The sequence below is a fragment of the Schistocerca cancellata genome, chromosome 9, assembly GCF_023864275.1.
Source record: "Schistocerca cancellata isolate TAMUIC-IGC-003103 chromosome 9, iqSchCanc2.1, whole genome shotgun sequence".
Classification (NCBI taxonomy): domain Eukaryota; kingdom Metazoa; phylum Arthropoda; class Insecta; order Orthoptera; family Acrididae; genus Schistocerca; species Schistocerca cancellata.
The window spans coordinates 220,578,028-220,600,374 of record NC_064634.1 but is presented as its reverse complement, the minus strand read 5'-3'; the positions used below and the strand labels follow the sequence as shown (position 1 = coordinate 220,600,374).

Here is a 22,347-nt window from a genome sequence, read left to right as displayed (position 1 = left end):
AACCTGTATCATCAGACGAGAATATTGTTATTGAGAAAGCAAATACTAGAAAGACTTTATGTTTTTATATATTTTGTATAAGCGTAGAATATATGCTACTTTCGTGGCACTTGTGAGAAAAGTCTTCTGAGTGCATATCCTACTGTGTATTTGTGTCAGCCACCGTACGGGAACGACCGATACGCAGCGAGAGAAAACTGACTGAAAGTACGACTTTTGCTTTATTCTTCATATATGAATGACCAGGTCAGCAGGAGTGTGAACACTGTAAAAGTATGTAACTATATACATCAGGGTTTATTAACTGAACTTTACTAACACTTTTAACAAAGCGTCAGCGCAGTATTACGAACGCCAGCGTGTTAATACGTTGCTGGTACCAGCAAGCGCAAACATTTGACAACTGCAGCACAAATCTAAATGTGATTTAAGCTTTACCATCAGAAATGAACTGAACATAGCTAAGAATTACCAAGACAGAACAGTGTAGCTTAGATTTGTTACCAGTGTGTTCTAACAACACACAAGTGTTACGCAGATGCTTCGGGAACTCAAATGGGAATTCCTGGAAGGAAGGCGATCTTCTTTTCTAGGAACAGTACTGAGAAAATTTAGAGAACCGGTATTTCAAGCTGACGGCAGAATGATCCTACTGCCACCAACATACTTTTCGTGTAAGGACCACGAAGATAAGGTACGTGAAATTGGGGCTCACAAGAAGGCGTATTGATAGTCGTTTTTCGCTCGCTCTATCTGCGAGTGGTGCAGGAAACGACTAGTAGTGCTACAAGGTACCCTCCGCCACGCACCGTACGGTGGCTTGCAGAGGATGTATGTAGATGCAGATAAAGATGCAGCACTTTGCCTGTTCATATCATCTGCAATCCAAAAAGGGTCTATTACAAGTAGATGACACCAAGTCTCAGAACGAGAGAATGCTAGGCAGATGGAAAGTTCTGACAGGTCAGCGCTCCTTAAGAAGTTTTAGCCAGTTACAGGGCGTCCATACCCCCAAGCTGCCCACTTTTATATGTTTTGTTATTTACTTATATCAAATTCCTGCTGTCTTGTCTCAGTCAGTCTTGTCTCGATCTTAAGCTGGTAACACTAACTGACGCTTTTATAGTATGAAACCAGAGTCCTTTATAATTCCATTTCTCTTCAGTCAATGGAACCAACTTTTAAGTTAAGAATATGAAGAAATTTCATGTTGCTCAGCTCTTCTGTTTACCGTAAAATATGCTTCATTTAGAATAACAGTCTGGACTCCAGATACGGGTGAAGGTGACATAAAAACATGGATCTATGGAGCAGATTGAAAGGGGTGTTGGTGAGACTTTTCGCCTCCAGGAATAAGACAGAACAACTGACGGTATTCGAATCGTAATAAATTATTTTTTTAATTCAGTTGTAAAAATTATATACAAACAAAAATTCAACAGGAAAGTACAAAAAGCTTAAGCTGAGCTTGTATTGTAGTGGTTCCGCCGAGTCGTATTACTAGTGCCCATGTCCGCCTCCGTGGCCGCCGCCGCCGCCTCCGTGTCCTCCGTGGCTGTAGCCTCCGTAGGTGCCTCCGGAGTGGTCGTTCCCGCCGCTGTTATGGACCTCGGCGAAGAAACCGCCCTTCTTGTCGGAGTGGTACTTCACAGTCCGCACGTTGCCGCCGGGTTCCTTAATCGTGTACTCTCCTATAACGGGAAAACGCAGTCTGGTGTTAAATTTTAATACATATCAGTACATACTCTTTGCTTCTGTGTTTTACAGTGGGGGTGACGATGGAAATAAAATGTATGCAGGAAAAGAGATGCAAGCGAATGGATTTTAATTTAATTTAACAATGAGAACATATAAAAATTCAGATCCTAAGACATTAGGAACGTCCGAGGTTCGACCAAACCAGCCGTCCATATGTTTGGATTCTAGAATTTGTATTTCTTAGTACTGAAGAAGAAGAAAGTATCTCGAATCAAGTATAAATTATTTAAGGGATAATCGGTTCCCTGCACCTTTCACTTGAAGTAAGGAGGTAAATATGCATTTTGCATGTCTGTGGAGGCCGAGTAATAAATTATGAAGGGAAGTTGTCACCTTTCTATCAGAGTAGTTGACTTTGTTTTCAGTTGTAGTTCTTGTGTAAGGGGCGATCAAAAGGTTTCAGTTTCACGGCGTTGTTGCAGCGTTTATACAACGTAGCGCGGCGCCGACGCGGATATACAAGCACCGAGGCGTAGGCAAGGGATTAGCGTGGAATTCGTAGCTCTCTGACGTACGTTGCGGTAAATGCGGAAACGCGAACTTTGCCGCCGTTGTTATCTAATGCGTCCAAACGCACCAACGTGGTGTCCTTTTCTTGGCTGCCGAGCCCCGCGGAGTAGCCGCGCGATTTGAGGCGCCATGTCACGGATTGCGTGGGCCCTCCCGCAGGGCATAGGTGTGTGTGTTGTTCTTAGCATAAGTTAGTTTAAGGAGCCGATGACCTCAGCAGTTTGGCCCCTTAGAAATTCACACACATTTGAACTTGGGTGCCGAAGGGCAAACACCGGTAGACATCCATCAAACAACAAAGAATGTGTGTAGGGCAGCGTGTCCGTCGGAAACCACAAATGTGGAATTGTGTGCCAAGTTCCATGCTGCTTCGTGATAACGCGCGTCCCCATTTCGCAAGTCTCATAACGCAGACGTTACACCAACTCAACTGGGAGACATTCGAGCACTCACCTTATAGCCCTGATCTCTCTTCATGCGATTATCACGCCTTCGGTCCCTAAAAAAAGCCCTTGAAAAAGTGAAGACATATTGCGCTGGACACGGATGTACAGCAGGCAGGTACGGAGTTCTTCATGCAGCACCACCTAGCAGATGTCCTCAACCTGATGCGTTGGTGGGATGATTGCCTCAATGCTCAACGCGTTTTTGTCTGACTGAAATATCGATTCTGGACTGTACGGCCTTCGAACGGAAAGATTTTGATCGCTTTTTACAATTCTATTCTCTGCGAGCCACCTAGATTTAGGTTTGCCGTGTTTTCTCTAAATTACTTACATTAGTTCCATGGACGATTTCTACAATTGATGGTAATGATGTGAAACTAATTATTTTACATTCATATGTAAATCAGGCTAGATGCTGAACAGTGGCAAGAGCTTTTCTTCCCTTAAATAAAGATGGGAATTAATAGTTCCTATCCACTGCCTTTTGTGTATTACATAAATAAGAATTTTTCTACATAGTAGGAGTTGTCAGGAAGAAACATTGCAGTTTGTTTTCAAATTTAACTTTGTTGTCGGTCACATTATATCATTAAGTTACTGTTCAAAAATTTTGGTGGCTAAAGGTAGCCTTGATCTGGGCAGTGAATGTCATTTTTTCTCCTGGTCTTGTAATTATATACATCATTATTACTTTTGAACTGCAGTGGGTTATTTTCATTCTTGTGAAAATATGCAGCTGATCCCCTGTCCAATCCGAATTGTCCTCCTTTCTTTCCGCAGTCACTTTAGAATTACCTCCGGTAAACAGCAGTGACTGCCGGCCTTAGTGGAAATACGTCACTCAGGCACGTGGATTACCCACATGCATGGGGCAGGTGGGAGAGCCGTAATTCTCGTGTGCGCGAGTGTTCTGTTGGTATCATAGAGGAGCAAAACTCGTTTATTTTTATATCAATTTCTTTGTTGATTTGTTATAGTTTCAACGAGGACGAATTCGATTACATAATTTTTTAAAGGAATTGCTCTACATTATATCGGTATGTTTAAAGAACGCCAAAGGCGGAGTTCTTCCCAGCCCCTAGGTTGGTTTGAACATTACAGTGTTACACCAGGCATGGGACCATTAGGGTCGTATGCCCTTTCGCCCTCTAACATTTGTTCTTGATTAGCAGTTACTGCGGGACCTAAAATTCAACCTGAACTCTGAAACACGGACTATCTTTATATTTTTCACATTAATAAATCGTTAAAAGTGGTGAAATTAGCGATAAGTGATAGACAAATTACCGTAAAACTTTAAGGTAAGGTGGTTGAAGAAGGTAGCTTCTAAATTCAAGTGCTGATATCTATTAGCCAAGGCCTAGATCTTAGCGATGCGACACCTGTGGCAGATCGTCATTTCATGCTGCGTTTTGGTCAAACCAATCCGCCTCTTTAGCTGAATGGTGACCGCGTCTAAGTGCCATGCAGTGACCACGGGTTCGATTGGCGGCCGGATCGGAGGTTTTCTACGCTCGAGGACTGGGTCTTGTGTTGTTTTCTTCATCATCATTGACACATAAGTAGCCCAATGTGGCGTCAACTGAAAAGACTTGCAACTCGGCAACCGAAATTCCCTAGGTAGAGACTCCCGACCATCAATGCCATACGATCGTTTCATTTTTTTTGCTAAACTTCTATGCTGCGGCGATTTCGGATCGACATTGTAATCTAAATTCTCTAAATAATTTATAATCTACCTACCGTAGTGCATTTCTTCTATAAAAGCCACTTTACTGGGAAGCACATGCTACCTTTCTGCAAGCACGAAGACTGTTACTGCAGTGAAAGAGGCTACTTCAAAACTGATGCTGGTTCAAACAGGGTTGCACATGACGTACGAAATCTCAGTGTGTGGCCCGTTCTAATGTTCGCACGGCTATTTATGGTCCACCTGCGTATATTATTACTGTACTGGTCTCTCTTGGTTAGTTACCGACATCGATATATGTTTATTATACGAAGCAGTTGTGATGCAGGACGAAATTACTGTCAAATAATGGTTGTCGATACTCACCAACGACTTTGTCTCCATCTCGGGATTCCTTCTGGCTGTGGTGATCCCCTGAGTGGCCGTCAGCTACACCGTATGCGTACTCATACCGAGGATGAGCCTGCGATAAAGAGAGAAACGCTTCAGTTACGGCGTCTGTCACAACCATATGGAAACTGTATGACACCATTACTTTTGATGCTTATAATGGTATCATACGGTAAATACGAAATGGAGCTACAGATAGCATGAGATTAGTGAACATTCAGTTACAGAGATGGGCTTACACGCGGCGGTATATTCACTTAACAACTGTCAGAAGGTGTAGCTGCTTCAACTCTGTATGGCTCACTTATAACGGAACAACCTAGCCTACTTGTTTTCTGTTTATATTCGATGTACAACTTGATAAGTATTCTCTTGCAGCTAAAAATAATTAATTAGAAATATTGTATATCACTGCATTTAAAAAGCCTTAAAATTTAATAATAGTATGTGTGACATTTGTAAGTAAATGGTCAGTGAAATACAGTGCGCTACGCAATTAAAGGGTCTTTTTCCCGAAACACCATAATTCTCTCCTATTGGAATGTATAAGTTTGAAATTTAGGCTCAAAGGTGCCTAGAACCTTCCTCTGTAACGGTGCAAAAGCGTCGAGCCCTGCGACTTCACCCTCGGGCCCGCAGACGCTTCAAACAGCAAAGTGTCGAAACATTAGAAAAAGAGGCCAGGGCTCAGAAGTTAATGTGTGATGTAATGTGGGTTAATGATTTCACATTGACACCAACTTTCACCACAACTCCGCTCTTCGGCAAAGTGGACACGTCACATTGTGGGAAGATCGTCACATCACCTCTTACCTACATTTCACCCCTTCTTTTCACGCCTCTGAGATGGAGGTCAGAACTGCGACACCCAGCATTGAAATCATGCGGTTCTCTTATGGGTGGCCAAGGTTAACCTTACAGACACAGCCAGAAGTCTCAGAAGAGACACCAAAAGACCTCATAAAGGGTGTCAATGAAACCATCCCTTTCCCATTGACGTTGAGTTTCACAAATGTCGCGACTGAAAAAGACAGTTCGCACTGCGATGAAACACAGGAAGATGTTTTTGAGATCCTGTGCCGCTGCTGGCATCATCGTATGTTTCAGCCCTTGTCTGTGGACATCGTCAGCATTGAATGTGATCAAACTCCTTTGGACTGCAGTGCGACCGCAATTTTTGCTTTTCGGAACCACTAGGAACCCTTGAAAACCATCCGTTGCAGCAGAAGCTGCTTATGCTTTTTCGGCCCTCCTATTTCACGTCCTGCTCTGGCGTGATCAGGGAGGGATTCGACGTTGACACATGTGTTAATACAACGGGAAGAGGTCCTTGTGAGACCCCCAGTTAGGCAATATTCTCGGCTGCATTCGGCACATTTATTGAGAATTTTAAAAATGTGCTTTTACAGAGAAAATGTGCGTAGTAGCCCTAGGCGCCTGCAGTTAGGCAACTGGCTTCAGGGGATGTCAGATGGTTGCCTGCTTCATATTCAGAATCAGAAGGTCAAAAAACTTGGCTGAACAAAATGGCTGCCTACTAATACAACACAACAGGGTGATGATGTTAATCTGGATGTGTGAAAAGCTGAACAACAACATTCGTTCAAGATATAGGATGTTTCTGATCAGGATCTATATGTAGCAGCAGAGGTGAAAATTGTAACAGCCTGCCATCTGCGCCCTCCCTCCTCCCTCCCCCCCCCCTCCGCCACTTTCCATCTGCTACACCATCACCACCAAACCAATTCACATTTCGTTACTTAAAAATCGTATTCCGACTGCTGTAAACAAAAATTGTAGTTGGTGGTGCCTGATGCCTAGATTTGAGATAATCTTGGCTACTTACAAGATGATTAAACTCTAATCTTCATGATTCTTTTCGCAGATTAATAACTGCAATACGAAATTTAATGATAATTGTTCAGTACGACCATTCACCTGAGTCGGTTGTATGAAGTATCGGAATCGTTACAGTTTACACGGAGCGATGTGTCGCAGTGCCATGACGCTGACCTCGCATAAGTCCGACACAGAATTAAATACTTTTTGTTGATACTAAGTGACGTTTTTCAAACAGGTAGTAGCTTTTCCTAAAGCTACACCTTGAAATGCCAGTTAGTTGTCTTTGATAGAGATTTAGCGGCGTGGCTTCCACGGAGTACAGCTCTTAGAGATCTCCCGAAGGTTCTGTCCGCTCGGCCTAAGAGTAACCTATCAAATTTCGCATTATTTTCACGTTCTGTTGCTTACAACGAAAGGGAACCAACAGAGCGACTGACCCTCCGCCATCGAATCCCTGTCTCTGTATATCTCTGTTCTGCTTTCATGCGCCATTAATCGACGTTTGATGTTAATATTTCGTTAGTGTTGAAGATAGATTTTTGTTTCTGATGTTGTGGTGTTGGCCGTTTTATCCACTGTAGGAAAGGCAAGGTAAGTTTGTAAATGTCTCGCTAGACTGCATTACAATAATTAACATAAGTGACACCATATAGTGATACTTTTACGTACTACTGGAGGAGAGAAGTACGCGTAATGTCCTGTTATCTTTATTAGTTGCTAAGAATTCCCTTACTTGCTGGCGGCATTTGCGGAGTAAAGTGCGTTATTAGAAAGTTTCTTTTTGTGAGCGTATTGTGCCCGAATACTTGGGAGTTTTCTTTTCTTTGAAAATAGCCGCAGCATACCGCGAATCTGAAAACAGCACAATATGAATTCAGTGTGCGATTTGTTTGGCAAAAATTTGGACCCTGAGTTTGGAGTGAAATGCACGCAGACACGATCTGGATAACAGTTAAATTAGAAACACGATGCAAATCCAGGCGTTATTTCAGAGCCAAATGCAGTAGCACTTTTAGCCGCCGACGTCACATTTCACGACGCTTCAGTACAACAAACCGTTCTAAAAATAAGGCATTTTGGGGATGTATTTAATGAAATGTATCACGTAAACTACGTATTTTCGTCAGACGCAAGTATAAGTACGAAAACCAGTAAATGAATCACGATAATTTCGGTAATTCTTTAACCAAGATGGCGACTACTCGGCTTGCTTTTGTCAGCCAATCACAGCACAGGACCCGTGACACCACGGAACATCGCTGTTTCGTCGTGCGAAATCATAAACGCCGCGTATTGAGCACACACGAGAAACATAAGAAAACCAGTTCGGAATTTATAACACGAAAAACATTGAGCATAGAGCGAAACTAATATACGCCGTAGTAAAGATCTCTGTAAAACGCTTCATTGTTAGCGAGGTGTGTTCTGATAAAGTGTGACATCGACTGCTGAACTGAGCTTATCATTGTGTTAGCGTTTGATGTTATGTAGTAGTTAAGTGGTTCTGATCGCAAAATGTCGCAGCGTTCACCAGTACGGAAACCATGCAACGCGCCTGGAAGTGACCACATTACACACTGGTTCAGTGTCCTTACGGTCTCGCACAACAGCGGCATGTAACTCACCACGTAGTCGACGTACTTCCCGCCGGTGTGGGTGTGGTGGTGTCCGCCGTGTCCGTGACCCCCGTGTCCGCCCCCGTGACCACCGTCTCCGCCGCCGCCGTCGCCTCCGTCCACGACGATCTCGTGGTGACCGCCCTCCACGGGCCCGTGGAAGTAGGCGTACGAGTGCGCGTGACCGCCGGGTCCTAAGTATCCTCCGCCGCCTCCACCACCGCCGTGGCCGCCCCCGCCACCGCCACCGCCCCCGCCGTGGCCGCCTGCGCTTGCGTGCAAGCACACTGCGGCCATAACTGCTGCTGCCAACATCTTCTGTACACACACAAACAGGGGGGCTTCTGTAGCTACACCAGCATTGCAAAAGGATGTAGACGGTTTACCATTATTAAGAACGCAATATGACCCGAACGAATGCGTATATAATAGAAGGAAGAACGTTCCACTAAAAATGGGTCTGCAAAAGAGCTGTTTGTAAGATACTCTACCTGGTTAATAATGTCCTCCATGCAATGGTACCTGATTTGAATGGGTAAGTGACCGCTAGGTGTCACGAGAGTCAGTGTAGAAGGAGGCGGATGGTATTGTGTTGCCAGTAGTGAAGCAGTGACAGCAGGATGGGACAGTCAGGATGAAATGAGAGGATCACTTGTAAATTCCAAGCAGCTACTAACTGCCCAACTACCTCAATGATTGCGCATATGTAGTTAAAAAGAATGGGGAACAATGGTACAACAGTTTTTTTCTTTCTTTTTTTTTTCTTTTGAGTCATGGTTTGACGCGGCTCACCACGCATTCCTCTCCTTCGCCAACCTCTTCATCCCAGTAGCACTTACAACCTACGTCCTCAGTTCTTTGCTGGGTGTACCCCTATCTCTGTCTTCTGCTACGCCGTTCTTTCCCTCTGCAGTAACAAAGAGGTTATTCCCTGATATCTTAACACATGCCCTATCATCCAGTCCCTTCTTGTCAGTAGTTTCCACATGTTCACTGATCCTACGGAGAATCTTCTCATTCCTTGTCTTATCAACTCAACTCCGTCCGAACAGGTCTCGGAAATCCGAACAGGTCTCGGAGGCCGAATCGGACTCACTGACCGCCGTGTCATTCTCATCCTTTAGGCTCACTGGATGTAAACAGGGAGGGGCATGTAGTCAACACGCCGCTCTCCCAGCCGTTGTCAGTTTTGGTGATTGGAGCCTTTACTTCTCAATCAAGCAGCCCCTCTGCCTCACAAGGGCTGGGTGCAGCCCGCTTGCCAACAGCGCTCGGCAGAACGGACAGTCACCCATCCAAGTGCTAGCCATACCTGAAAGCTGATGGGAACAGGTGTTACCACTGCGGCAAAACCGTTGGCCCCTTATGAGTCCACCTAATTTTCAACATTCTCCTGTAGCACTACATGTGAAAACGCTTCGATCCTCTTCTGTTCCTCAAAAGCCACACGTTTACGTGGTCTGTGCTAGGCGAAACTTGAGGTGGGGTGAAGAGCGATGCGACTCGACTATATGTGACTGAAACGAATGATTTGGAGTGGTGATACCTCGTGACAATCCAATGCCAGGGTTTGGATTTGACGAAATCCTGGAGAAAATTACCTGCCGTCGTGAGTGGTGTCACAGCATGGTGGTGTTTTTGTGGTTGAGATGTTGTCTTCTCATTGCGCAAGCGGAACGAAATGAACAATTTTTACAGCTTTGTGTACTGTGTACAGTAGGGGAACAGTTCAGTGACGGTGACTGTATCAGCATGACAATGCACCCTATTGTGAAGCAGCATCTGTGAGACAGTCGTTTGTGGATAATAACATTCCTGAAATGGAGTGGCGTGCCCGTAGTCTCGATCTGAACCCAATGGAACACATTTTGGATGAGTTACAACGTCGACTTCGCTTCAGATCGCAGTGTCCAATATCACTACCTTTTCTAGTTTCGGCTGCTGAGGAAGAATGGGTTTCCATTCCTGCACAGACATTCAGACACATCACTGACTGTGTCTTGAGCAGAGTTCAAGCCTTCATAAGCTAATAGGTGTCCTGACATTTTTGATCAGATGATATACTTGTGGAAGTGTGATTGCGTACTTCAGTATAAAGTATAAAATGCATTCTAAATGTAATCTTTTGAATTAAGTACCCATCCAACTGGGCCCAAATATCAGCCATGGCCTAACGTACACTCATAACTGTTACAGAAACCGTTCCACTTGCTTCCTCGCATTTGGATGTAGTAATGCGCTCGTCTTTGCAGTGAGTTGCCAATTATTTCAAACGCCCCCCCCCCTTTCCCCAAATTATCTCGTAAGTCTTGACAAGACTGTAAAATTCACTACTCCAGTTCCTCAGCTGTATCAACGGGACTGCTGTGGATTTTACTATTGAGATGACTCAAAAGAGAAAAAAACAGGATCGAGGTCATGAGATCTCGCATCCTGGACCACACTGATACACGCATGTCGTACGACATCAGTAACAAAACGCGGAAAAACTTGCATCTACCGCATTCCCAAAGGATGAAATTTGAGCCCAATGAGGCGCGGATTTAATCGAAAAGTTTACATTTCGAATAAGTTAGTAATAACAAGGACAATATTTGATACTGAAGCTAGTGGCGCGATGTAATCACACATTCGAATTTAACTCGCGAACGGTTCGATTGCGAACCCATGTTTAATATAAAGTTTTTTCTTGTTTTATCATGTACTTCCACCATATCGATTATTTATGAAATATTCTGTAGATCAATATTTCTCTCATAATTGTAACTGTTGCTTGTTTTGAAGCAATCGTTAGTAATCTATGCTCCAGGATAAAACCGTTGCGAATTAGTAAATTATTTTTGTCTTATTTGGAGCACTTTACACTGTAGCGTTGGCGCTCTATAAGGAGGTTTCAGACGCGATGAGCTTGACAACTCCTTAACGAGAGGTGTTGACATCCACTCGGAATGTATGTGAATACAGAATAATTTTGCTGACACGCATTAATGCCTCCACACACTACGTCACAACGCATGCAGCGTTAGTGTGTGCAACATTTCCTACGCTTGCAAATATACACTCGTTATCAGTGTTCAGATTACATTACACCTCCTACTCATACATACATACTGAGCAAGTCAACAAGCAGTACTTGGAGGAGGGTGACATGTATAAAGCATTTCGCTGAATAAAAAATAGGTTAGACAGTTACTGATAATAACATATAACTAAAAGTATCTATAAGATAAATTTAATTTGTACTGCACATATAACGAAAGCATTCAGTAAGGAAAGGATTAGCTTGCTTGTAACTTAAGAGATAATTTGTAGTTTGTGATGTTACCTACGTCAAACTAAGTTTATGTGAAGTGGATGAATACGAGATGCTAGAGTTACGTTGGGGGAATTGGGGCTTAACTCAACTGAAAAGAACGAAGTACGAACGACGTCGTAAAACGTATTATCGACAAAAAGTGGTTTTCAAATTCGAGCTCCGGTCGGATAAGTAGTTGTTGTGTATCAGGAAATGATTTATCTTGTCATGTCGATTATCCTGATCCTCCATATAAAAAGGAAGCTGTCTTGAATATACCATGACTCTGCATCTGTGGCCTACTAAGCGCCGTCACAGTTTATGGCTCGCTCCCATTAATGACGGATATTTGAAACAGTGAGCGTCTCTGTACTTAGGTCGTCATCATCGGTGTTGTTGCTGCCTGTAAAGGCAACAGTGCCTCTATTTTAGTTGCTTCAGCCGGTGTTCTCCGTAATAACTGCCATGAAATTATTGTTGTCGAGTATCTGTCTAGTCAACGCCGTACTATAAACTACCAAACGGGCCTCCTTCATTCAGCATACTGTCTGTGGTTAAGCCGTGTTTGAACAGCCTGGTGCCTTTAGGTCAGAGAAAATGAATCTCTGTAAGTTTTGTAGCTTTAAAGCTAAATACTTGCTCTTGGTTGTCTGTAGCAACGAATCCACTTGAAAATCCTCCAGCTGCGAGGCTTTAAAAAGTGTTGGTAAGCCGATTAATCATTATGCTGATTTATTAACGACATATTACAACACTAAGATATATAATTCATACTTTTTCTCTGTCGGAACCTTTGTACAGAGGGGCCGCACGATTAGTGACATGGCGCCTCTAACCGCGCGGCCACTCCGCGCGGCTGCTCCAGTGCAAAACGGCTGTCTACAAACCACTACAATAGACAGGGAAATATCATAAACGGCAGAAATGATGTGATCAGAAGCGATAATAGAATACAGTGTGTGTCTACAAACGCACTTCAGTATAGAATTATGACTTTACCTTTGGTTCAAATGGCTCTGAGCACTATGCGACTTAACTTCTGAGGTCATCAGTCGCCTAGAACTTAGAACTAATTAAACCGAACTAACCTAAGGACATCACACACATCCATGCCCGAGATAGGATTCGAGCCTGCGACCGTGACTTTACCTTTCCTTCTCCTCTTTCTGTATTGACAGTTGAGAGGAGAAAAAGTCCTAATCTAACATCCAATGTCTTGCTCTAGGTCGATAACTAATCAATGCAACTATCAGTCAGATACCTGTCATAGCTAACATAGGACTACTGCTATCGCCGGAGAAAATTTATAGATATACTGTTAATGGGCAACAGTGTATGACGGTACTTTTTATGTTCGTAGCGTACTTTATACTGCTGAAATTACTCTTAGGACGAACGTATGAAATTTGTGCTGGAATGAACCCGAAAACGTTGTTTTCAATGTACGAGTGCTAACAGACCTGTGAGAGATCCGAACATGAAGAAATGAATGAACACCGTGCCGCGTGGTTGCTTACTCGTATTCCGGTGGACAATCGTATTACCGTCTCACTGAAGGCTCCGAAATCTTCCCATTTATCACCATCTCAGTTTGTGCAATTAGTTTTGGTGAATCTGTGTCTTCGGTATTCGCTCACGAATGTAACGTGCAGTGACATGTCCCGTCGCGCAACTCGGTCGAGTTAATCGAACTTTCGTGTGGCTGAAAGTATCTTTACCCTTACAGAATGGGCATCTGCTGCACTTCCAAAGACCTGAAGGCCACCGCACACACGGAACTTCTGTAAGATGAGATGGAAACAATCCGGAATCATGACTTCGCGTCATTGGCACATCTAAGTAAGACCCTGACTGGACGGCGCAGAGCTACGAAGTACTTAGGCTTTGAGAGTGAAGCATCAGCGGAAGTGTTGGCCGAGGCGGTCCTCACCTTAAAGGCTGCCATCCTGGCGCTGCTGTGGAGCTGTGTGGTCTGTGACGGCGCCCATCCGAGCCGGCGGGCCTTTTATACCGGCGGCGGTCCCGTCTCTGGCGCGGCTCGGGGATTCGACACACCCGCCGCCGTCTCCGGGCGCGGACTTTCTACGTCGCTACTACGAAACCCTCACACTGTCGCGCGACCGCCGCCCGCTAGCCTAACCGCCGCTGCTGCAGACGCCACACTCTGGTACGAGGAGCAGACATTAAGTTTTAATCATCACTCGAAAAAAAAAACAAGGTTACGTAACTGACAAGGAGATCACACGCAATTGGATTTTTTTTTATGTTACGGGGAGTTTAGAGCTCAGATATCAACGTCAGACGCGGTTTGATGCAACTCTCAAAAATTCCCGAGAAAATCGACTGTGAAGTTGCCTGAGCATTTTCAGTACTGTGAAGTATGGTCAGCTCTTCACAGGCAGTGTACCATTGTGGTAAACTGCCTTCCTGCCATGTGTGGCACCTACATTACATTCCCGACTGATGCATGCTTTTAAAGAAAGGTGTTTGTTCTAGAGAATTTCCGTGAAGCGTAAAATACATAGAGTTAAAAATAATTTAATTTATACTGTCTTTAACTTAAGGTATCGTTATTAAAACTTTTTATAAAAGATGAGTGTTTAAAAATTTATATTCGCAATGGAAACTGGATTTTTGTTTGCGACATGTGATTAGAAATAAGAAGACGTGCACTTTTCAAGAACATGACGATTTGATATGTCTTAATTAGCATATATTTGTTTAATTTTAAGTTTAAATTACGTAGGTATTCGAAGTGAACGGGAAAAACCAAAAAAATAATCACCGAAACAAGACGAATCACTGATCCAGCGATTACGTCTTCAGCACTGCTGATTATTTTCCCATCTTTGTGTGTTTTACGTTTCATAGAAACACTCGTAGAACATGGAAACGCTCGTAGAACATAACCGTATGTCTAAAAATGTGCATCTGTCGGGAATCAAATGCAGGCCCCACAAGTGGCAGGGGGCATTCTACCACAGGACCACTGTGCCTAGTGAAGAACTGACCATACACTGCGGTATTGAAGCTGCTCGGGAAAGTTCGAACTCGATTTTATCGAGGTTTTTTAATTTATTTTGTGTTTTTAACATCTTTTGGTGGCTGATATTTGAGTTCTGAACTTCTTGTACCATTAATATAAAAAATTACAAAAATCCGATTGCCTTTTGTTTCCTTGTGAGTTTGTATTTGTTTACAAGTACAGGTTGAAGGCCGCCTATTTATTTTTGCTGGCCGGAGTGGCCGAGCGGCTCTAGGTGCTACAATCTGGAACTGCGCGACCGCAGGTTGGAATCCTGCCTCGGGCATGGATGTGTGTGACATCCTTAGGTTATTTAGGTTTCAGTAGTTCTAAGTTCTAGGGGACTGATGGTTGGTTCAAATGACTCTGAGCACTATGGGACTTAACATCTATGGTCGTCAGTCCCCTAGAACTTAGAACTACTTAAACCTAACTAACCTAAGGACATCACACAACACCCAGTCATCACGAGGCAGAGAAAATCCCTGACCCCGCCGAGAATCGAACCCGGGAACCCGGGCGCGGGAAGCGAGAACGCTACCGCACGACCACGAGCTGCGGACGGGACTGATGGCCTCAGCAGTTAAGTCCCATAGTGCTAACAGCTGTTTGAACCATTTTTTTAATTTCTTTTTTGAACATAGTGCCTAACGTATCGTTTCAGAGAAAATGCCCTGAAAATATTCCTCTTTTCATACTAAATTCAAGGTGTTGGCGAATCAAAGTGAGAATTAGTGTGGTCACTTTATCTGTCGTGGTTATTTCTTGTCTTTTGATGAAAACTGTGCGGTGCCAACAGAGATGGAAGTGTGGCGTGGAAAAATGACAAATGAAAACACCTTCGGAAATCTAAAATTCCACTTTTATTTTATTTGTGCAGCCAGTTTCCGCATTACATTACGCCATCTTCAAGTCCCCTGACGTGTAGTAAGCATCCCATCTCACGTACAATCAAAATCTGGGCCAGCACCAGTCACTGGTATCCGTAGACATCTTTTTAACAAAGCGATCCCTTGGATCAATTCTCCATGTGTTGATCGAAGAGACTGCTTTGTTAAAAAGAAGTCTACGGATTCCCCTATTTCGATTGTACAAGAGGTGGGATTATTCCTAACACGTCAGTCAGAGGGAACAGCCCAGTTCCCGCAACCATTTTATGTAAGACGGACTTACAGACAGTTGGCGTGAATATGAATAACAACAGTGGTCCATTTTTTGATGACAGTGACGAAGAACCTGATTACGTAAAAGGAAATTCATCAGATGCTGAAAATACGCCGGTGTTACTTAGCATTATATTGCCACCAATCTAACTTCATAAAATTTACACATGGCATTTATTGATATTTTGGTAATTTCTTTAATGTTGTATATAAGTTGAATGTTATAGATGTCAATGAACACTGGTAACGTTCGTTTTACCTTTTAAAAATAACAATTAATATCCTTAGTGTTATAAGAAATGAATCACTGGCACAGGGAATTTTTTCAGACAGGTAAAAATAAGCAATTATCAAGCCACTTCATAAGAATGGTGACAAGGTAGATTTAAATAAGTATCGTCCAATTTCCTTACTGACAAATGTTTCCAAAATATTAGAAACAGTAATGTGCTCCAACGTAGTCGCAAGTGGGAACAATTTACTTAGCAATTTAAAGCTTGGATTCCAGGAAGGTTGCTCAACTGAGAATGCTGTTTATACGTTCACTCATCAAACAGTGCAAGCCTTAAATAATAAAATATCGCCATTTGATATTTTTGTGATTGCTTCAGGGCTTTCGAATGTGTAGATCACGATACTCTCTCAGAGAAACTCAAGTTTTATGGAACTTTACACACAGCTGGTTTGAATCATACTTGACAAACAGAATGCAACAGATTGTGTTAAAAAATTCAGACAATGTCGGAAAGGTAGAAAGGTTTAATGACTGAGGTAAAAACAAAGGGAATCCCACAGGGCTCAATTTTGGGGCCTTCTCTGTTCCTTATATATGTGAATGACCTTCCACTTAACATTCAACAAGCAAAATTTATACTTTTCGCGAACGATACTAATGTTATAACAAATCTCATTAGAGATAAAACAGCAGGAGAGTTAGTAACTGAAATTTTCGAAGAATTATTAAGTGGTTCCCTGAAAATGGACTCTCCCTTAATTTTGAAAAATACGCTACTTTCAGTTCTGTACAACAAATACAGTCTTATCAACAACTAATGTACCACATGAGCGGGATTCAGTAAATAGGGTCGAACATTCCAAATTTTTGGCTGTATATATTGATGAATGCTTGACTTGGAAGAACCATTTTACTGAGCCTCTCAAACAATTAAGTTCAGCTACTATTGCTCTTCGTATAATTGCTAATATTGGAAACAGAGGTATTAACTTCCTGAGATATTTTGCATGTTTCTACTCAATAATGTCGTACAGAATTATTTTCTGGGGGTAACTCATCACTTGCGAAGAAAGTATTGATTGCACAAAAGATAGCAGTAAGAATAATTCGTGGTGTTCATCCACGAACGTCATGTAGATACCTCTTAAAGGAGCTTGGCATTTTAACTGCGCCGTCACGATACATATTTTCGCGTATGAAATTTGTCATAAGTAATCTTTCACAATTTGAGAAGAACAGTGACGTACATACCTGCAAAAATAGAGGGAAAATGACCTTTATTACCCATTGTTAAGGCTGTCAGTGGCTCAAAGAGGACTAAAATATGCAGCTATAAAAATTTTAGATCATTTTCCCAATAACCTAAAATGCCTGACAGGTAGTGAAGCATAGTTTTAAATCTAATTTAGAATGATTTCTCCTGGACAACTCTCTCTATTCCATTGATGAATTTCTATTGAAAAACTGCAGTTATAAAAAAGTATAATTCATGTGTTTATTAATGTTAACACTAATCATATATACGTATCCTGTGAACTAACTCATTTCACATCAGTTCAATAAAAGAATGATTGAAATGATCTGTAGTACATCTGACTAACTAACTAACTAACTAACCAACGCTGTGGCCCATATGGGAGCACGTTGCAGAACATACATGGCTGTCCGTGGTGAATACACCCGTGGTGAACGCGCCTTTTGTAACGTCTAGGGAACCATCAGGATCCGCGGTGACTTCAGTGTAATTATTGTCTTGGAATAAAAGTGTAATTTTTGTTTGTCTCATTGTGTATATCTTTCAGTTATCTTCTGCTCCATACTGTAGTTCTACTATGGTTCAACTTTCATCGAGCTGTGTTACTTGTCAATGACACGTCATGCGAAAGTTACTTCCGTCTTTGTACACTAGTATACGTTCACTGAGCAGAATAGCCTTCTAGAGCCTGCAGAGGGCCGTTAACGTTTGTTGTGTTCTGTAATACAATAGTCACTAGTAGTATGGACATTTCTGGAAAATAAAAAAGGTCCTTTATGGAGGAAATTGCGTTGCTAGTGGCGACTGTGTGGACGCTGCTGTCTCGCGCATGCATCGTAAAAAAGTTATTGTCTTGGCTATGTATAAATGATGTTTGTATTCAGCTGTGAAATCTGCACGAGAGACGTTTTTAAAAACAGGATAGAAATGACTTTTGCATATGATAACACCAGTGACACTTAAAAGTGACAGAAGTATGCAGTAAGGCCCTCATAGATAAAAAGAAACATCCTGTAATAATTTCCGCATGAACCAGTGGTCGTAGGCGGGTGTGAATGTTTACGCCGAAAAGAAAAATATGGGACCATAAAAAGTAAGCAGTCGGTGGAAACGATTCACGCTGTGTTTAGAAAGAAAAGACATTTCATGATAACGACACATCACCTTGAAACGACTCCGTTCTGTATTGTCGCTAAATATCTTGAACTTTTATTATCCACTTTAAGAGTAGTTAGTCTCGACTACGAAGTTTCGTGACCTTGCTAAAACCTCTAGCCGTTATCGTGGCGTAAACTATGAGCTCAAGAACATTATTAAAAATTACACTTGAGCACTTTTGAGAACTGTTTTTACCGAAACTGCATATTTAATCAAAGTTTACCGTGTGTAAAACCTGTCTGATTATTGTAAAGGCAATCATTTTCCGGAGCTTTTTAGTGGAATTTAGGGGGATCGTTTTACACGGAACAATTATCTTTCGCTCTTGTTTTATTGTTTTGATAAGTCAGTATTTTCCACTAAACCATATTACCAGTATTTACAAGTGTTTCAGAACCCAGAACAAATTCGTCTTGAATATTTCCCTTCCGCAAATAAATAATACTTCGTGTAGAAATTAGGCGACAGTTCTAAACAGATAAACATTGACTGTCCAATTTTGGCTTGAAAGACTGCAACTTTATTTTTAGTACCAGATTAAAAGAACATGACATTTAGCGCCAGCCACTTTTTCAATAAAATTGAAAATATTTTTCAACTAGAAATGAAGTTACTATTTTTGTCTTATTAGTTTTATTTGAGAAAGTAAGTAAGTGAAATAAGCCCAACCGGCTAGCCGCGCGGTCTAGCACTAGCCTATAACTTTGACGATCTGTAGCATCATTGGATGAAGTTTCAGGACACGGGTTCCTATATAAAACTTGATCTGCTAAGTTCCCTCTACGAATTGAATTGTGAAACGTCCTGTAGAAGAGGCATTCTAAGTGTGTACTTGGAAGAAGAAGAAGAAGAAGAAGAAGAAGGAAAGAACATCACAATTTCTAGTGCTACTTGAACGTTTTTCTTGGTATACATCTCAATGAACAATTTTCAGATTATCCTCATACTATTTCAGTACAGATGGAGGAAGAATGCTTAAATTCCGTGAACAGTAAGTAAACTTTCGTTGACTTTAGTCCTTAGAACGGAACATGCGCTTGACACCTGTCATGCATATCCTTTGAAAGATAAAATACAACTAATTGATCGAACTATCGTGACATTACATTTCTGAAGACATTACAAAGATTGTAATCAAAACTAAACGTAAATAGACACAATGAGTACGTGTGCAAATGTGGCATAAGAATAGTGTAAATTTAGAGCACGTAACTGATGCACAGGTGATTTAAGTGATAACCAAAAGCAAACTGAAAAGAGAGGCCTTGAAAAAAAGATTCAATTCACATATAAAAACTCACCGCAAAGAAAGGAAAATCTAATTTATTTATTTTTATTTATTTATGCATTTATTTTACCTGGCAAGATTAGGGCCTTCAGGCCCTCTCTCACACCTAACCAGGCATACTCAGATCAACAAATTTCAGTTTCTACAGAACATTAAGGACATATAACATGTTATACAGTATTAATGTTACAGAAAAAAATTAGAGATTATAAAAGTAGTACAATGATAATTATAACAATCAAAAAATAATTATAACAATCAAGAATAATAATAATAGTAATGACTATGAATAGGAAAGTAAACATATTTTTTCTTTTATGAATGTCAGTCCTATTGCTAGTTGGGAATTTTCTCGTTATATTCTTGCAGCTTGTGAGTTATTCTCATCAAGCAGAGACATAAGACGATAGAATGGGGTGAAAGAGATATAGAAGAGGTAGATAGGTTAGAGGAAGAGAAATAGAATGGTAAAATTCGAAGCTATGATGGAGAGGAGAAAGAAAAAGATGAGAGGGGCACGACAATGGTGGCTATACCGTCCCTAATATGTAAGTCTTGAGTTCCCTTTTGAATGTTAAGTGGTTCTGGATAAGACGCAGATCACAGGGGAGCGCGTTCTATAGTCGTATGGCTGAGATGGAGAATGACACAGAGAAAGATTTTGTGTTATGTAAAGGTACAGCCAAGATGCTAGACGTATCCGATCTGGTATTGCGGTTGTGAAATGATGATAGGTGTTTAATGTGAGAAGATAAGTATTGGGGACACCAGTGGCTAAGAAATCGATGAAGTAAGCACATCGTGTGGAGATCGCGTGCCTTATGTGGGCGTATCCAACCTAGCTGGGAGTATGAAGGACTGATATGATCATACAACCGTATATTGCATACGTATCTAACGCAAGGCATCTCGAATTTTCACTATTTGTGCCGTGTTGAACTACATCACAGTAGTAAAGATTAGGCAAGACTAGTGTTTGGACTAATTTTTGTTTAACATGGGCTGGAAATATTTTTCTAAATTTTTGAATTGCATGTAGGGAGGAGAGCGATTTCCGGCAAGCTGTGACTGTTTGTTCTTCCCGGTTTAGGTGTTCATCCAAGATTATTCCAAGGTCTTTTACTGTTTTTTGGTATGGTAGTTGGGTACCATTGAGGAGTATTTGAGGGACTGTTTCGCGAAAGTACCGACTGATTAACTTTGGATGAGATATAAGTATGACCTGGGATTTCTTGGGGTCTAGTTTCAGACCTAGGTTCTGTGCCCATCGAGAAACAGAGCAAAGATCAGCGTTCATACTCGCTACTGCGTAAGCAATGTTCTTGGGGCTTGCACTTATGTACAGTTGGATGTCGTCGGCATATAGATGGTAGTTGCAGGAGTGAATCACTGAAGAAATATCATTAATGTACAGTGAGAAGAGTAATGGACCAAGGACGGAGCCTTGGGGAACTCCAGAGCGCATGTTTTTCCATGATGACTTTTCCGACCCACAAATGACTTGTTGACTTCTGTTTTTGAGGTAGCTGTCGAACCAGTGTATTGCGCTGTTTGAGAAATTCAGCTGTTTCATTTTAATTAGTAATATATCAAAGTCAACTGTAACAAAAGCCTTGCTAAAGTCAAGCAGTGTTAGGATGGTAGCTTCACGTCTGTCCATAGCATGTTTAATGTCATCAGTTACTTTGATTAATGCAGTTGCTGTACTATGGTGCTTTCGAAAGCCTGACTGATATTTGTTGTGGATGTTATGAGTTTTGAGGTAATCCGTCAGCTGTTCATGGACGATGTATTCTAGGGCTTTAGATATTGCAGGTAGTATGCTGATCGGCCTGTAGTCACCTGGCGACTAAGGGTTGTCAGTCTTGGGTATAGGTTGAATTAAACTTTGCTTCCACTCAGTAGGATATGTACTACTGACAAGAGACAAGTTGAAGATGTCTGTGATAACTGGAGTAATAGTGTCTACGACGTTCTTAATCATGTCAATGCTCACTCCATCATTTCCTACTGCCTCGGATGAGATTCTCATAATTGCCTTGTGTACTGTGCCGGTAGTTACATGTTTTAGGAAAAACTTGTCTCTCGAGAGATTGATATCTTGGGACTGGTAATTTGTCGCTGCGTGGCAGTTTACAGCTGTTGAGAAGAAATCGTTGAATTCTTCTGCAGACGCTTGATAAACAGCGTCAGATCTTCGCTTCCCTATACCGAAACTGCGCAGCTTTTTCCACAGTGCAGCAGGTTTTGTTATACCGCATACGACAGAGCGGGCATGTCTGATTTTGGCATTCCTCACGCTTTGCTTGGTTCTATTTCGGAGTTTCCTATAAGCTTCGTACGCCTCGGGAGTTGGGTTACGCTTGAAGGCCCTATGTGCAGCATCACGTTTATTCATGCCGTGACAGATGTTTCACACTATTCATAAGTAAAGCAAGCAACTGAAAATGACCCCTTTATCACTGTACAGATTTAATGTCATAACACGACAGTACGACAGTGAGATATGTAGTATAAGAAAAAAGCTTACTGTGTATTACGTTGTGGACACCATTAAAACAAAACTGTTGTGAAATGAAAAATGTGGAACCTTTTTTTGCAGTTAATAGCTCACTGGTTAAGTGCAGAGAACAAGTTCCCAACGTAACAGCCACTGTATGGTTTGGCCAACAGATT

The 22,347-nt window shown here is 41.9% G+C and overlaps 2 protein-coding genes across 2 annotated transcripts in view; one reads left to right on the top strand and one right to left on the bottom strand.

The window, feature by feature from the left end:
* The window catches only part of LOC126101297 (uncharacterized), a 557,599-nt gene that overhangs the window by 99,477 nt on the left and 435,775 nt on the right, over window positions 1-22,347 (top strand). The gene's annotated exons all lie outside the window — the stretch shown is intronic.
* Window positions 1,446-13,512, bottom strand: LOC126100742 (uncharacterized). Its single transcript, XM_049911364.1, has 4 exons — window positions 13,478-13,512; window positions 8,262-8,570; window positions 4,771-4,867; window positions 1,446-1,691 (listed from the first exon to the last, which is right to left on the bottom strand). Exons 1-4 carry the CDS (start codon window positions 13,490-13,492, stop codon window positions 1,501-1,503), a joined length of 612 nt encoding a protein of 203 aa, XP_049767321.1. The 5' UTR covers window positions 13,493-13,512; the 3' UTR covers window positions 1,446-1,500.

Excerpts from the sequence above, each read along its gene's own strand:
- LOC126100742 (XM_049911364.1), bottom strand. Across the intron at positions 4,868-8,261 it reads GGAAGTACGTCGACTACGTG|GCTCATCCTCGGTATGAGTA; the intron begins GTGAGTTACATG and ends TCTTTATCGCAG. Across the intron at positions 1,692-4,770 it reads AGATGGAGACAAAGTCGTTG|GAGAGTACACGATTAAGGAA; the intron begins GTGAGTATCGAC and ends TTCCCGTTATAG.